This window comes from Ammospiza nelsoni, chromosome 28, assembly GCF_027579445.1.
Source record: "Ammospiza nelsoni isolate bAmmNel1 chromosome 28, bAmmNel1.pri, whole genome shotgun sequence".
Lineage (NCBI taxonomy): Eukaryota > Metazoa > Chordata > Aves > Passeriformes > Passerellidae > Ammospiza > Ammospiza nelsoni.
The window spans coordinates 2555340-2572010 of NC_080660.1; the positions used below are offsets into that span (position 1 = coordinate 2555340).

Sequence of the window (16671 nt, forward strand, 5' to 3'; positions counted from 1 at the left end):
GCTAAAATTTAGATGTTATAATAAAAACATATGTAATATGTTACGTATTACATACATGTAATAAGACCTTATTAGACAAAAATATCCACGTTACAATGAAAAGAAATAAAAGTGATAAATCAAAAAAGCAAAATAAACTCTGTTAACATCAGCCTATTGGGTCAGAAAGTTATATAACACCTTATAATAAAAAAAAAAAACTATAACCAACTATTTCCTGTGTTATAAATCTCACAACTCCCTTTCTTCTTCCCTGCAGGAGGTTCCCATGATCCCTCGGCCCCACTATGCCCAGCCTGGCTGTGTTTATTACATCTGCCTCTTGAGGGATGATCTGCTGCTGCGCCAAGGTGGGTGCTGCCTCTGGGGCCAGCAGAGTGCAGGGATCTCTGGCATCACCCTGGCAAAAACACTTGCATTTTTCACAAGTGGAAGCTGCCACTTGTGCCATTACTCTGTCAAAAATACTTCCATTTTTCACAAGTGGAAGCTGCCACTTGTGCCATTACTCTATCAAAAATAATTTAATTTTTCCCAAGTGGAAGCTGCTACTTTGTACCATTACTCTTATCAAAAATAATTTAATTTTTCCCAAGTGGAAGCTGCCACTTGTGCCATTACTCTGTCAAAAATAATTTAATTTTTCACAAGTGGAAACTGCTACTTGTGCCATTACTCTGTCAAAAATACTTCCATTTTTCACAAGTGGAAGCTGCCGCTTTGTACCATTACTCTTATTAAAAATAATTTAATTTTTCACAAGTGGAAGCATTTTTCACAAGTGGAAGCTGCCACTTGTGCCATTACTCTGGCACAAACACTTCCATTTTTCACAAGTGGGAACTGCCACTTGTGGCAAAAATACTTTCATTTTTCCCAAGTGGAAGCTGCCACTTGTGGCAAAAATACTTCGATTTTTCATAAGGGGAAGCTGCCACTTGTGCCACTACCCTGGCAAAAATACTTTCATTTTTCACAAGTGGAAGCTGCCACTTGTGCCATTACTCTGGCACAAACACTTCCATTTTTCACAAGTGGGAACTGCCACTTGTGGCAAAAATATTTTCATTTTTCCCAAGTGGAAGCTGCCAGTTGTAGCATTACTCTATCAAAAATACTTCGATTTTTCCCAAGGGGAAGCTGCCACTTGTGCCACTACCCTGGCAAAAATATTTTCATTTTTCACAAGTGGAAGCTGCCACTTTGTACCATTACTCTGGCAAAAATAATTTAATTTTTCACAAGTGGAAACTGCTACTTGTGCCATTACCTTCACAAAAATACTTTGATTTTTCCCAAGTGGAAGCTGCCAGTTGTGCCATTACTCTGGCAAAAATAATTTAATTTTTCACAAGTGGAAGCTGCCACTTGTGGCATTACTCTGGCAAAAATAATTTAATTTTTCACAAGTGGAAGCTGCCAGTTGTGGCATCTGTCAAAAATACTTTCATTTTTCACTGCTCCCTCTGCAGTGCTGGGAGTGACACACAGTCAGAGTTCTCACAGGCTGTTGATGAAGAAATGTTAATTAGCACAGGGTTGTCCTGGCCGGGGGAGGATGATGCTGAGCCAACTGCTGGTAGTTAACATTTAGAAGTAAAGGCCAAGAAAGCTGTCAGACCTCCAGTATTTTAGTGCAGAATGGGCATTAAAACATCCAGCTCGTTGCTTGTGTGTTCCCTAAAGTTTATCTCCTCTGGACTGTGCTCTGAATTCCTGAATCTCTCCAAGGCAGCTGCCACAGCCACACAATTCACCTCACTGATTATTTTTTTTGTTTTTAATTTCATCCTACAGATAGAAGGTTAGAAAAAAACCCTTTATCACTATCAGGAAACTGCTCTTGAATGAGTGAAACCAGCTGATAAGTTTGCTGGAGGGGAATAGGAGAGCCTTCAGGAAAATGGGGAATTTAGAAAAAGGTCAAAACCCAGCATATTCATTATCCCATCTGCAGGATTCTGGAATTTGCATTCAGTTCTCCTTGCTGGGTGTTGCTCTGCATTGTCTGTTCTGTCCAGAGTTCAGCCTTTGGGTTTCTCATGTCATTTTTTACTTCAAGGGCTGTATTAGAACTTGCTTTTATATTTTCTGTTGAAATGGATGATGTTTTATCAGGAGCTTGTGGCATCTTCCAGGTGTTCAGAGCATTAAGATCATTTCTGTCACAAGTGTGTTAAATTTTCCTTGTGTGTCTCTGAGCTGATCTTGGTGACCTTAATGAGAGAAATGCCCTTTCAAGAGAGAAATGTCCCTCTGTGGGACATTGCTGAGCTCTGTGTGCCATCAGCAGGGGACAAAGAGACCAAACTGCAGCTTCAGGGCACCTCTGCAAGCCCAGGGAGCAGATGAAGCAAATTCCACCACAAGGTGCTGGAACAGAACATGCAGCTCCAGCAGGGGAAGGGGAAATCCTTGGGCTTGTTGATTTTTCCACCCTGAGTCCTCAGGCAGAACCTTTACTGTGCTGTGGGTGTATCAGGCAGCTTGGACTGTGGCAAAAACAGCTTTTTACTCCCTCTGGTGTCTACAGGGCCTCATAATTCCACATTCTGAGGCAAAATCATGCTCTGCAGCCCCTCAGTGTGTGTGTGGGTTTATATTTTCCTGGGAGTTGTGCACTGAGTGCCTGCCCAGGAGGAGCTGCACCCTGAACAGCAGTTCCAAGCTTGAGAGCTGATGTTTTGGAGCAACAAGACTGAAAATCAGCTCTGTGAGTGCTCACACTCTGCTGTGACCAAATCCCTCTCAGAGGGATCTCAGGGATGGTTGCAGGACTTGTTTCTTCATTTTTTGGCAATTCTGCTGGAAGTTGTTGAGTGTACACCACTGCAAAAATTCCCTAATAGCTAAACTCAGGAGATGATAAAAATAAAACAGATCTGATCCATTCCATCCCATGGAGTTCTGTCTTGGGTAGGAATTGATAGAATGGATCCTGGAAAACCCACCTAGCCAGAAATTCTAACAAATCATCATCCCTGATGCACCAGCAACAAGTGCTCTGATTTTTCCTTGGAAACTTCATTTTTGAGGCAGAATATCAGTATTAACTGGAATTGAAATCAAATTTCCTGATCTTTAGAGCAAGAGTCTACATCTCCTTCTGAATGCTCGTTTTTCAGTCAGGCACAATAATGCTGGAGTTGCTTTCTTCTCATGGGAGAGGTGAGGAAGAAAAGTTGAAAAAAGCTGGTTTAAAATGAGGTTTTAAATTGAAATGGTTTTATTTGCATTCTGCTTGGGGCCAGTAGCTCCTCTCAGTATGTTCCTTGTATTCTAAAACTCTTTTAAGGAACCCACCTCTCCAATTTCTTTAAAAGTTACCATTAAATTTGTAAAGGGAAGCTGTTGTTATCCCAGTTTTAGGTCAGATGTGTGGTGTGGTCAAAATGCTGAAGGGAAGGGATGGATCCAGAGGGACTGGACAGGCTGGAGAGGTGGGACCATGTGAACATCATGAAATTTAGCTTGGAGATATGGGAGAAATTTCTGCCTATGAGGAGTCCTTAGGATCATCTTTTAAACTTAGACAAGATTGATAAATGGGATTATATGAATGAAAATATAATGTGCTCCACTTTAATCCTGAATCTGGTTATAGCAAAACTGAGGTGTTGATGACCCTGAGGCCATGATGTCCTCAGTGGCTCCTGGCATCTTTTTCCCAAGCCTGCTAATTAACAACACCAATATCCATGGAAGGCAAACAGCCATAACTACACATACACAAAAACAGGGGAAAATAGGGAAAACAACTCGCAGGAATCATTGTAATTTAATGGAAACATGAGAAAAATGTTCCAGCTGAGTCAAAAGGGCAAAGGGAGTATCAGAAATTGTTATGCACAAAATAGCAAAGGGATTGTGCCCTTCTGTAACCTCCTGGGGTGTCTGTCTGCCCTGCCTGCCCTGTGCTGCACAGAGGATCCCACTACCTGTAAAAACAAGGATAACAGAGATAATCTGATCTGGATCATCTTTTCTGTGCACAGAGTCTGCCCAGGTGATTTGGGAGGTGAGTGATGAAGGTCTTGGAAATGTGGCTCAGGAAGGTGCAAGGATGCAGAAATGAGGGAGCAAACAGAAATTAGCTGGCAACAGTTAAACTTTAGGAAGGATTTTTTTACAAAATCATGACTAGACTGTGGCAAGCCTTGCCACAGGAGGGTGGAGAGGTCAGAGTATAAATGGTTCCAAAAAAGATTAGACAAATACTTGGAAGAAGGATTAATTCCCCAAAGCCTTTGGCTCTGAAAGTCCATAAACAGAAAAGGCAGGGACAGCACAGGGAGGTTTTCTGGGCTTGCCTGTCCCTGTGCTCTCTCCTCCTGAGCAGCTGCTGCTGCCAGCCAGAACATTCTGCTGTGTGACCTCTGCTCCTACCCAGGGGAGCTTTTATGACTTGGGACCTCCCAGGTTTTGGTCATTTTGAGGTAAATAACAGAAAAAATGGAATCTCCTGCCAGCCCTGAAAGTGCTTAAGGGCAGGTGGGATGGAGCTCTGAGCAGCTTGGTCTGGTGGAAGATATCCCTGCACATGGCATGGAGGTGGGTCTGGATGGTCCTTAAAATCCTTTCCAGCCCAGGTAATTTTGGGATTTCACAGGTCAGAGCAGAGAAATTAAAGAGTGAATTCACTTATGGGACAAAATGAATAAATTTAAGCTTAGGGTTTGTCCTTGGGAAACACTTTTTGATTGCCAGCAGTGCCAGTTTGTTCAGTCCTTTTTGCATTCTCTTTATTTTTTCTGAGCTCTACATCTCATTGGAATTCTGCTGGAATAACCAAAGGCTTGGGGCTTCTCAGGACAGGATTTTCTTAATAGTAACCTCCTCTCTAAGTATCTTTTCTCTCACAGATTTATTGCAGCCATCACTAATTCCTACACCTTTTCCTAATCATGACTGGCATGTTTACATATCCTGTGGTTTGTCATGGTTTTGATCCCTTACAGGTTGCTGTTTTCAATCTGGCATGGAAAGCTGTGGGTATTTTTTCTGTAAAGCTGCAGCGAAAAACATCTGAGTGCCCTTGGCAGCTTGTGCAGTGGGTTCATTCATGTCATTCCTTACAACCCACCATTAGGCTGTGTTCATTTGAATGATTATTCCCTGTGGTTCTCAGGCCAGGCTGCTCACAGGTGTGTCCTTTGTGCCCCTGGCCAGGTGACTGTGTGTACCTGATGAGGGACAGCCGCAGGACCCCCGACGGGCACCCGGTGCGGCAATCGTACCGGCTGCTGTCCCACATCAACCGCGACAAGCTCGACATCTTCCGCATCGAGAAGCTCTGGAAGAACGAGAAGTGAGTGCCAGACAGCCTTGGAGTTTGAGCCATCCCACTGGCCTGCCTGCCAAAGAACAGGAATTGTGTGGCAGTCTCACCTTTAGGGTGCAGGAATGAGCAAGGTGCAGGTGCAGAGGTTGGGAATTCCCAGCTGGAGCTTGTGCTCTGCACGGTGGAAACGTGAGGTTGGAGGTTTAAGCAAAGGATCAGAGATAGAAATGGATGGGTTTCCTCAGTGTTGGAACAGGCAGTGACAGCTGTTCTGGCCAGTCACAGTCTGCTGTGCCCATGGAAACCACACTGTGGCTTGTGCTCCACAACTGCATGGTGGAAGTATGTGAGGTTGGAGGTTTAATCAAAAGAAAGGGAGCACAAGTGATGCCCAGTTTCTATCAAGAGATAGAAATGGATGGGTTTCCTCAGTGTTGAAGCAGATTGTGGGTGCAGTGACAACTGTGCTGTGCTCTGATCAGTCACAGTCTGCTGTGCCCATGGAAACCACACTGTGGCTTGTGCTCCACAACTGCATGGTTGGAAACACTTGAGGTTGGAGGTTTAAGCAAAGGATCAGAGATAGAAATGGATGGGTTTCCTCAGTGTTGGAGCAGATTGTGGGTGCAGTGACAGCTGTGCTGTGCTCTGATGAGTCACAGTCTGCTGTGCCCATGGAAACCATGCTCAAGTTGTGCTCCACAACTGCATGGTGGAAGTATGTGAGGTTGGAGGTTTAATCAAAGGATCAGAGACAGAAATGGATGGATTTCCTCGGTGTTGGAACAGGCTGTGGGTGCAGTGACAACTGTGCTGTGCTCTGATCAGTCACAGTCTGCTGTGCCCATGGAAACCACACTGTGGCTTGTGCTCCACAACTGCATGGTTGGAAACACTTGAGGTTGGAGGTTTAAGCAAAGGATCAGAAATAGAAATGGATGGATCTCCTCAATGTTGGAGCAGATTGTGGGTGCAGTGACAGCTGTGCTGTGCTGTGGATGCAGTGACAGCTGTGCTTTGGCCAGTCACAGTCTGCTGTGCCCATGGAAATCATGCTGGAGCTTGTGCTCCACAACTGCATGGTGGAAATACATGAGGTTGGAGGTTTAATTAAAAGATCAGAGATAGAAGTGGATGGATTTCCTCGGTGTTGGAACAGGCTGTGGGTGCAGTGACAGCTGTGCTGTGCTGCTCTGATCAGTCACAGTCTGCTGTGCCCATGGAACCACATTGGGAGGGTTTCCCCTCACTGCAGGCAGGCAGTGGAATATGGAATTTGTGTGACTCTGCTGTTCAAGTGCAAGAGAGGGAACTCAAAGCAAAGCAGGGGGATGGAGTGAGCTGTGTCCTGGGCTGATTGGTGTTTGTGTCCCCTCTGCACCCTCAGGGAGGAGCGCTTTGCCTTTGGCCACCACTATTTCCGTCCGCACGAAACGCACCATTCCCCGTCTCGCAAGTTCTACCACAACGAGCTCTTCCGGGTGCCCTTGTATGAAATCATCCCCTTGGAGGCCGTGGTGGGCACCTGCTGTGTGCTAGACCTCTACACCTACTGCAAAGGTGGGAATTAAACACATTCCTGAGCATTTGGGCACTGAGCTGTGTGATTTAACCCCTGCTGGAAGCTCAGCACTACCCAGCCACTCACTCCCCCTGGGATGGGAGGGAACTGGAAAAAGTTAAAACCCAGGGGTTGGGGTAAAAACAGTTTAATGGTTGAAATAAATTAAAATATTGTAGTAATAATAATTACAGCAACAGTAGTAGTAAAATAGGAGGTTACAGAGAAAAGGTGTCCAGTAGCTGGAGGGGATAGGAGAGAGGCTCTTAATCGTGAGTTGGAGTGACAGGATAAGAGGGAATGGCTTCAACCTGAAAAAGAGGCAATTTAGGTTGGATACACAGAGGAAATTCTTACCTGTCAGAGTGGGGAGGCCCTAGCACAGGTTGCACAGAGAAGCTGTGGCTGCCCCTGGATTCCTGGCAGTGTCCAAGCCAGGCTGGATGGGGTTTGGAGCAACCTGGGATAATGGAAGGGTGGAATGGGATGAGATTTAAGGTCCCTCCCAGCCCAAACCACTCCATGATTCTGTGAATAAACCCCAGGGAGCACAAGTGATGCCCAGTGCAGCCACTCCCCAGCACAAATTTGCATCCCAGCCACCCCCACTGGGCTGGACACTCCGTGGTGTGGAACATCCTGGGGTCAGCAGGGCCAGCACAGTGGACACTCCATGGTGTGGAACATCCTGGGATGATCCTCCCCAGAGCAGGGGACCCTGGAGGGTGCTGGGCTGAGGGTGAGCACTGCTGGGCACCAGCCAACATCATCCTTACCCTGAACCAGGCACTGGGAGAAACCCACTCTGTTCTGGAAGCAAGGACATGCACTGGAGCAGTTCCTGCTGTCCAAAGGCCATGGGGGTTGTTTGTGTGGCTCAGAGCTGGCCAAAAGCTGAGGCTTTGCCCTGGGACAGGGATTCCTGTTTGAAGAGGGAAGAGAAAATGCTGTCAGTGGATATTTGTGTCTGTGAAAGTTTGGGAAGTGTTTGATCAGAGTATGCAGGTTCTCCCCTCAAAGTGACCCTGCTGTGGTTCTGAGAGAGAGAGCAAACAGGAACACTGTGCCAGCTCACTCCCAGCGTGATAAACCACATTTCCCCCTCAGTCCATGACTCTTTTCTCCTTGTTCTGGTGCCAGGGAGGCCGAAGGGTGTGAAGGAGCAGGATGTTTACATCTGTGATTACCGCCTGGATAAATCTGCTCACCTCTTCTACAAGATCCACCGCAACCGCTACCCCGTGTGCACCAAGCCCTACGCCTTCGACCACTTCCCCAAGAAACTCACGCCCAAGAGGGATTTCTCTGTGAGTGGCTTTGCTCTCAGCCTCCTCACCTCTTTGTGGGAGGCTGGATGGAGTTCTGGAAAGCTCCTGAGTGTTGATAAATGAAGCTTGGTCAGGCAGAGGGAGCTGATGCTTTAGGTGGGGGTCAGGCTCCGCTCCCAAGGAACAAGGGGCAGGAAAAGAGGAAAAGGCCTCAATTTGTGCCATGGGAGGCTCAGGTTGGACATCAGGAGGAGTTTCTTCATGGAAAGGCCTTGGCAGGGAGGTTTGGAGTCCCATCCAAACCTCCCTTCAGATCCAGAGAGTTTTGGAGTCCCCATCCAAACCTCCCTCCAAATCCAGAGAGTTTTGGGGTTCCCATCCAAACCTCCCTCCAAACCCAGAGAGTTTTGGGGTTCCCATCCAAACTTCCCTCCAAACCCAGAGAGTTTTGGGGTTCCCATCCAAACCTCCCTCCAAATCCAGGAAAGTTTGGAGTCCCCATCCAAACCTCCCTTCAAATCCAGAGAGTTTTGGGGTTCCCATCCAAACCTCCCTTCAAATCCAGAGAGGTTTGGGGTCCCCATCCAAACCTCCCTCCAAACCCAGAGAGTTTTGGGGTTCCCATCCAAACTTCCCTCCAAATCCAGGAAAGTTTGGAGTCCCTATCCAAACCCAGAGAGTTTTGGGATCCCCATCCAAACCCAGAGAGTTTTGGGGTCCCCATCCCTGGAGGTGCCCAAGGAACACCTGGAGGTGGCACTCAGAGCTCTGGGCTGGGCACAAGGTGGGCATTGGGCACAGTTTGGACTGGATGCTCTGGGAGGGTTTTTCCAACCTCAATCATTCCAGATTCTGTGAGTAATGCACAGCCTGGGGAAAAGCTGGCTGGAAAGGAAGCTTGGAAATGAAACTGGCTGTAACAGAACCTGCAATTGAGAGGCAGAGAGGTGCTCAAGGGTGAGCTCAGAGAGGGACTCAGATGTAGCAAATCTGCAAACCTTCTGCAAGTGAGCTCTGCTCTTCCTGGAGCAGAGGTTTCTGTAGTGGCTTTGGAGAGTGTTCCAGATTCATGCTGTGCAGAAAGCAAAGATTATTTTTTGTCATGATGGTCTGTGGCTTGAAATTTATTTAGAAGATGTGAAAAATCAGACAAGTCTGGCTCTAATTTATCTCTTTACATGATTGTGCCTCCTCCTGTGAGGTCTCTTTGAGGTACACCAGCATTTCCAGAGTGTCCTGCATTGGCTTTCAGAGTATTTGACAGAGCAGCACTTCCTTCCACTGTGAGTTTGATTTGGTATTGATCATAACTTTTATTGCTCTTGCAGCCTCATTATGTGCCAGACAACTACAAGAGGAATGGAGGCAGGTGAGTCTCCCCTCCCAGATTGTTGAGAAAAGATGAAATAATGTTGTTTGTTTGCTGTGCCCACTCTCCTCCTGGCCCTTTCCCCTGGGTGCTATGGAAATAAGAAGTTTAAATTATTTAAAGCTCTCTAAAACTTTCAGAGAGATAAAAGGGAACAAGTGAGGAAGGATAGGCATTAATAATAATGTATATCAGGAAAAGAAAGGAGCCATTTGACAGTCAGAAAAAAGCAGCTGAGGGAGGAAATGCTCAAAACAGGAGGCTTCAGAGCCCAGATATGATAGAGCCTGCAAGAACTTCCCACTAAGGGCTGGGCCAAAGTGGTTTTGGAGGTAAAATATTTTGCAACTGAAAATAAAAATCCGTTTGGTTTTCAAAGCTGCGCTTGGTGCGATGCAGATAAAGCTGCTGGGTTTGGTGTGATGTAGCACTGGGGGGTGTGAGTGCAGGGGTGGAGGGAAGAAATTGAGCTCCAGAGATCCCCAGCCCATGGATGAGTCCTGGACTCGTTGAAAATTGTCCTTTCAGGTGAAAAACTTTCTTTTAAACCCCTTCTTTCCTGCAAGGTCATCCTGGAAATCGGATCGCTCGAAACCCCAGATGAAAGACTTAAACCAAGAGGAGGATTCCCTGCCCCTGATGGAGGAGGTGCTGGGGGCCCCCGAGCAGGCTCCAGGGGAGCTGCCCAGCCCCGAGGAGCCCGACAAGGAGCCCGTGGCCAGCGAGGGCTGCGAGGCTGACAAGAAAGGGGACGAGAACCCCTCGGACACGAGGCCGCTCTGCAGCCCCGAGGAGCGGCGGCACCTCCAGAGGGAGAGGCTCAACCAGATCCTGCTCAACCTCCTAGAGAAAATCCCAGGGAAAAACGGTGAGGGTTTGCACAGCCCCTGGGTCTCCTGCAGCTCTGGGGTCGCTTGGCTGAGCTGTGTTGATAAAATGAGTGGTTTTGTGTGAATTTCTTGCTGGCGGGCATTAGGAAAGTCAGATTTCTTTGTAGCCATGTTTTCCTTTGCAACAGAAATCCACTAAATCCAAGTGGAATTTCTTACGACCGTGACACTGTTTTGTATAATGTTTTTAATAATTTTTTGTCTAATATTTTTAATAACCGCAAAACCTTTCCATAAACTAATTCCCCCCCCATCATTCCATATCTACAATAGATAAACTTAACAGACAGGCCAGGAAAGACTGAGAGGGGTTTGGAAAGTCTCTTTTGACCTTTTATGAGCTTTCCTTTGGTTCTGAGTACCTGCTGGAGGTGCTGTCTGAGCTGTGGGATGAGGGGACACTGGTGAAGTGTGACCCTGCTTTTAAATCAAAGCCCAGGATGAGCCATGTCCAGTCTGTCCAATGCCACACAGTCATGGACTGATGCTTCATTTGGGTTGGGAGGATTTCTGGTCCAGCCATATCTCAGGGCTTGGGTCACTCAGCATCTTGTCCAGGCATGGTTTGGATTCATCCTTGAAAGAACCAGGAATAAAGAATCAGGAATTTTGTGTTTGGGGAGCGATGGGAGGCAGCGCTCAGCGCTGTGCTCTGGGCATCACTCCCAGGTTGGATTCATGATCCTGGAGGGCTTTTCCCAGCTCAGTGATGCTGCAGTGACTGAGCTGAAGGACAATTTGCAAAGTCTCTTTTGTGCTGTGCTCTGTTGCAGCCATCGATGTCACGTACCTGCTGGAGGAGGGCTCGGGCCGGAAGCTGCGGCGCCGCACTCTGACCATGGCCGAGAGCAGCTTCAGGAAGTGACCCACGAGGGGCAGCCGAGCTCTGGGGTCTGGCTGGGCTGGGGGCAGAGCCCAGCCTGGGCAAGGAGAGAGGGCAGCAGCAGCAAACTGACAAAATACAAACAGTAGCACCTGGGGGGCCGGGCTGGCACGGTGCCCACCCTGCTCTGCAGTGCTCTTGGTGTGTGTGTTGGTGGGCGTGCCTTGTATTGATGTTAGGTACTGAGGAAACCTCGTGGTTATTGTCCAGGATGGTCAAATTTAATTTATTTTTTGCTTGATATTCCCACTCAGAGGAGAATAAAAACAAAACAAAACAAAAAAAATTAAAAAAATAATAATAATAGGGAGGGCAGAGGAAAAGGACTGAGTTACTCTGAGGAGGATGTTCCCCACGGTCACTGCTCACCTGGGATTGTACCAGCCACCCTCAGCACCGCCAGGGAAGGGAATGCAGGAATCCAGAGGGGAGAGAGGAAAGGCCCAGTGGCTTGAAAGGAAAAGCTGCCCTGAAGCTGTGGCCTCTGATTTGCACAAGTTCCAGAAGAGAGAAACGTCCCCAGCCGGGCACGAGGTTCGCCGTGGGACAGCTGAGCACGCGTCCCTGTGCTCTGTGCCAAGGAGAAGCTTCCAGAAGCTTGGAGCAGGGCAGGAGAGCTGGGATGAGGCACTTGCTGTGCGGGGGGAGGGGGTGGGGTGTGAGGTTTTTTTCACTTTTTTTCTGCAGAGAAATTTTATAAAAGCGAAGTCAGCTCCTGACGCCACCATTGCTGTTGGTTTTTTTGATAAGCTGTGGTTTCTCGTGTGTCTCGTGTGTTGTGCAAATAAAAATCCGTTAAATGAAAATAAGGAAAAAAAAAAAACAAAACTAAAAAACACCAAAAAAAAAAAAAAAACAACCCCAAGGACCCTTTCACTCCGTGCCCGTCAGGCAGTATCCGAGCGAGTGTTTGTCGTGAGCTGTAGAATTTATCAACTGCTAACACTACCCTCGTGTGCTGGTGGACAGCCGGACGTCCGGGCAGCGCCACCCGCTGGCGATTGTCGCGATTGTCGCGATTGTCGCGATTGTCCCGCCAGCGCCGGCCCCCGGACGGTGGCTTTGCTTTCCTGTCTCAGACGTACACATGCATATCCAGTCCTGTTTTAGGTGTTCTTATAAGAAATCCAGTTTTTAATGTGCCAAGTTGTATATATCTGCTGCGTGGATGTAAAGCAATACCGTAGTTACATGTTCCTTTTTATGGACCAAGCTTGTCCTAATGTACATTCTTGTTATTATTATAATTATTTTACTCTTAGTGGAACATGACTCATTCCATTAACTTTTATGTGTTGATTTCAAAAGAGAAAACAAAACAAAAACAAAAAAAAAAAAACCACAAAAAAAAAAAGAAAGGAAAAAAACCCTTTGAGAAAAAAAAATATTTTATTAAAAAAAAAAAAGAAATAAGAAAATAGTTTGGAATATTTTCTTACTGTAGAGAAGCACTGTACAGTACCAGGAACCCTGAGTATAAAATACTCGTGCGTGTAGTAGGAATATCGCATGTCCAACCCCTCGAGTTGTCTCATTTAGTTTCAAACAGAAATCATTGTCTCAAATGGTGTTAAACACTAAAAAGTTTTTAAAAAAAAAAAAAAAATAAAGTGCGTACAGAAGCGAGACACTAGCTCTGTCATTTTATCTTTCTTTTGTTGAAAGACTAAACAAAATGTTTTTTAGACAATCAAATGTTAGGTAAGTGCAAAGAATTGTTTTTTCTTACTGGTGTAGAAATTAATGACTTTTTTTATTTTTTGGTTATTTTATAATACTGAGCAGACCCGTGTGTCCCCAGGATCGCCGCCGGAGCCAGGAAGCACTACGTTACTGCAAATAGAGCTGAACCTTAGTCTGCATGGGTGTAGGCTGTGTGATTGCTGAAAATAAATGCTGCTAATATATTTCCTTTTTACAAAGCATATCTAAATAGATCATTGTTTTGATGTTAATCTTTGTAAATTATGTATTACCAATTTTAACATTGGATGTAATTGCATAAAAAGCCTGCATCTCAATCCTGAGAGTCTAGTATTAAATGGAAAAAAAAATCTTTTCCTAAAGGTTGGCTCGGGGGGTTTTCTTTGCTGAGCTGGGTGGGAGGGTGGATGGACAGGAGGACAGGAGGAGGGTGGATGGACAGGAGGACAGGAGGTGGATGGATGGACAGGATCCACCTGGGCAGGCTGGATCCGTGGGATCCGTGGGGTGAGGCTCAGCAAGTGCTGGGTGCTGCCCTTGGGTCACAGCAACCCCACAGAACGTTCCAGGCTCAGGGAAAAGGGGCTGGAAAGGCCCTGGGGATGCAGCTGGACATGGGCCCAGGTGTGCCCAGATGTGCCCAGATGCCAGAGGCCAATGGCACCTGGGCTGGGCCAGGACAGTGACCTCAGCCCCTCCTGCTGCCTCTGCTGAGGGACCTCAAACCCTGCGTCAGTTTTGGGTTCTTTATGACAAGAGACTGAGGGACTGGAGCTTGTCCAGAGCTGGGAAGGGAATGGAGAATCCCTGAGGGAGCTGGGAACGAAGGGAGAGTTTTTGAGGGAGCTGGGAACGAATGGAGAATCCCTGAGGGAGCTGGGAATTTCTGAAGGAGATGGAAATTGAGTGGAGAATTCTTGAAGGAGCTGGAGAATTCCTGAGGGAGCTGGGAAGGGAATGGAGAGTCCCTGAGGGAGCTGAGGGGGCTCAGCCTGGAGCAAAGGAGGCTCAGGAGGACCTGAGCTCTGCACAGCTCCTGCCAGGAGGGGACAGACAGGGAGGATTTGGGATCTTATCCCAGGGAACAGGGACAGGAGCAGAGGGAACAGCCTCAGGCTGAGGCTCGGGGTGGGCACAGCAGGAATTTCCCCATGGAAAGGGGGCTCAGGGATTGGAACTGCCCAGGGAGGGTTGGAGTGCCCATCCCTGGAGGTGTGCAAGGAACACCTGGAGGTGACACTGAGGGCTCTGGGGTGGGGACAAGGTGGGGTTTGGGCTGTCCTGGCTCCTGAACACACCCTGGGAACCTGGGAACACCCCCTGGGATGGAAACCAACCCGGGAACACCCAGGTGGGATGGGAACCTGGGATCGTCCTCTGTGATGGGAATCCATGGACACCCATCTAGGATGAGAACCAACCTGGGAACACCCAGCTGGGATGGGAACATGGGATCAACCACTGTGGTGGGAACCCAGGAACACCAGGAACACCAACCACTGGGATGGGAACACGGGAACATCTCCTAGGATGGGAACCTGGGATCACCTACGTGGGATGGGAACCCTGGAACATCCAGCTGGGATGGGAACCCAGGAACCCCCCCTGGAATGAAAACCAACCCTGGAACACCCAGCTGAGATGGGAACCCAGAAATACCCAGTGGGATTGGAACCTGGGATCACCCACCTGGAATGGGAACCAACCCAGGAGCACCCCTGGGATTGAGCCCCATCTGCCAGAGGTCTCAGAGGGTTCCGTGTGACCCCAGTGGCCCTGCAGGAGGGGTGGGGACAGCACGGTCACTGAGGTGTCACAGGGGCTCTGACCACGGCTGCCCGTGAGGCAAACTGGGGCAGGAGCCATTAAATCCACAGATTTGGTGCCCGTTCCCAGGGGACAAACCCAAGGAGCCCCCTTGTCCTGCTCAGGCTGGGGACTGTCACCCCCAGGTGAATGCAGAGAGATCTCTCACCTGCAGGTCCCTCAGGAATGAAACAGCTTCTCCTCCTCCACACCCTTTCTGTGGAACCCGATTTTTCCTTTTCCCTTTATCTCGCTCTCTGTGACAATGAAAATGCCACGTTTGACCCCTGCGCTCCTTTTAAAGCCAAGGCTTGGAGGGCTGTTTATTTAAAAAAGAAAATAAACAAATGCAAGTAGCACCTGGCTTCCTCCTTCTGGCATGACCTCGTTCCGAAAGCCCAGAAGCAGCTGTGGAAATCAATCAAGGCTCCTTGAGGCGAGCCAAGGAACATTCCAATTAGGACATCACGTCACTCGTCTGAGAATAAAAACCCCGGCGAGAGAAGTGGAAATGAGAGAAATGAGAGCAGAGTGAGAGGAGAGCGGCTTCACCCGGGGCCGACACAGCGAAAGGGGAAATCAGGAGGGTGAAACGTGGCCATGGGAGGGACAGAGGCCCAAAACTGTCCCTGCTGCTGCCGTGGGGCCGCTCCCTGCTATGGCCACACCTTCCTTCCACTGGGGAGCCCAGCAGGAAACGCAGATTCTGGCCTGAAATCACAAGCGATGGCAAAACCACGAAGAACTCGGAGCCGCTTAGCCCCTACTGCCATCCCCTGGGCTACGAAAAGATCAGCTGAAGTTTTATAAATAACCAAAGCAGCGACCTGGGCTGTTCCCAGCAGCTTTTCCAGGGATATTCCTGGCTCGGGGAGGCTGCAGCCGCCTCTGCCACGCTGTGGAGGAGCCTGGGCATCTTCAGGGCACCTCTCCTGCTCTCCCTGCCTGGGGATGCTGTGAGATACAAAGCTGCGTTTCATGTCAGGTACAAACAGGCGACGTGTGTACTTGTGATTGCGATATGTGTGGACACTGACAGTGGGGTAGTTGCGAATTCTAATAATAACTAAGGAAAATAAAGCGTGGAAAAAGGCCTTTGAACCTATCGTTTGTTTGCAATTAACCCTGGTTGATTTAGGTTGATTTAGGAGAATTAAGGTGTTAAAGGTGTTGCTTTTTGCTTGCATTTAATCCATAAAGAGTAACCTTTTGAAGTATAATTTTCGAATATTGCTTGTATCCTTGAAACTATAGCTTTAGAATGTATATAAAGGAAATGTGCTTATCTCACGCCTTATTGAAGCAGAGAAAAACAGCCTGAGAAAGGGAGATGAACATCACCTCAAGGATTGATGGTTTCGACCAAAGCGAAACTGGACCGCCACCATCTGGGATCCTCCTTTTGAGATACATCCTGAGAAACTAAGATCACAATAGTGTAGAGAATCATGATGTAATGATTTGGAATAACAATTGCTGATGAGTAAAAAACTTGGAATAGAAACTGCTGAAAAAGCTGATGAGTACCCCTATAAATACCTGTAACCCTCAATTATCGGAGTGCAGTTGGAGGGAAAACTTCCCCCACTGTACCCAGCGCTGTATTGCTCATACTTTACCATTTTAAATAATAAATTGATTGCTGCTTGAATATTGGCCTAGTCAAGCTTCTTATTCATAACAATGCTGAGCACCAGCACAGCCCCAGCATCTCCTCATCCCACCCCATTGCCCATTGCCACACGTGCACACGTGAGCCACAACCTTTATTTCCAGCTTTTTTTCCCCTGCAGAACGAGCTCATTCCAGTGGTTATAATTATTTACAGAGTGCACGGCGGGGCACTGGAGGTGGCAGGACAGACAGACAGACGGACAGACAGACGGATGGAGGCGACACGGGGTTGGGA

The 16671-nt window shown here is 47.7% G+C and overlaps 1 protein-coding gene and 1 long non-coding RNA gene across 2 annotated transcripts in view; both read left to right on the top strand.

The window, feature by feature from the left end:
* The window catches only part of ASH1L (ASH1 like histone lysine methyltransferase), an 81241-nt gene extending 67923 nt beyond the window's left edge, over positions 1-13318 (top strand). The window contains exons 22-28 of the mRNA XM_059490103.1: positions 260-350; positions 5170-5308; positions 6669-6841; positions 7983-8149; positions 9439-9479; positions 10046-10347; positions 11143-13318. Coding sequence (XP_059346086.1) covers positions 260-350; positions 5170-5308; positions 6669-6841; positions 7983-8149; positions 9439-9479; positions 10046-10347; positions 11143-11234 — 1005 coding nt within the window. The 3' untranslated portion in view covers positions 11235-13318. The remainder of the gene's footprint in view (positions 1-259; positions 351-5169; positions 5309-6668; positions 6842-7982; positions 8150-9438; positions 9480-10045; positions 10348-11142) is intronic.
* A 1981-nt stretch (positions 13319-15299) lies between these two features.
* On the top strand, positions 15300-16413 carry LOC132085080 (uncharacterized). The gene is made up of 2 exons (XR_009420140.1): positions 15300-15747; positions 16066-16413. It is a non-coding gene; the product is annotated as an uncharacterized LOC132085080 (long non-coding RNA).
* The last annotated feature ends 258 nt before the right edge of the window (positions 16414-16671 follow it).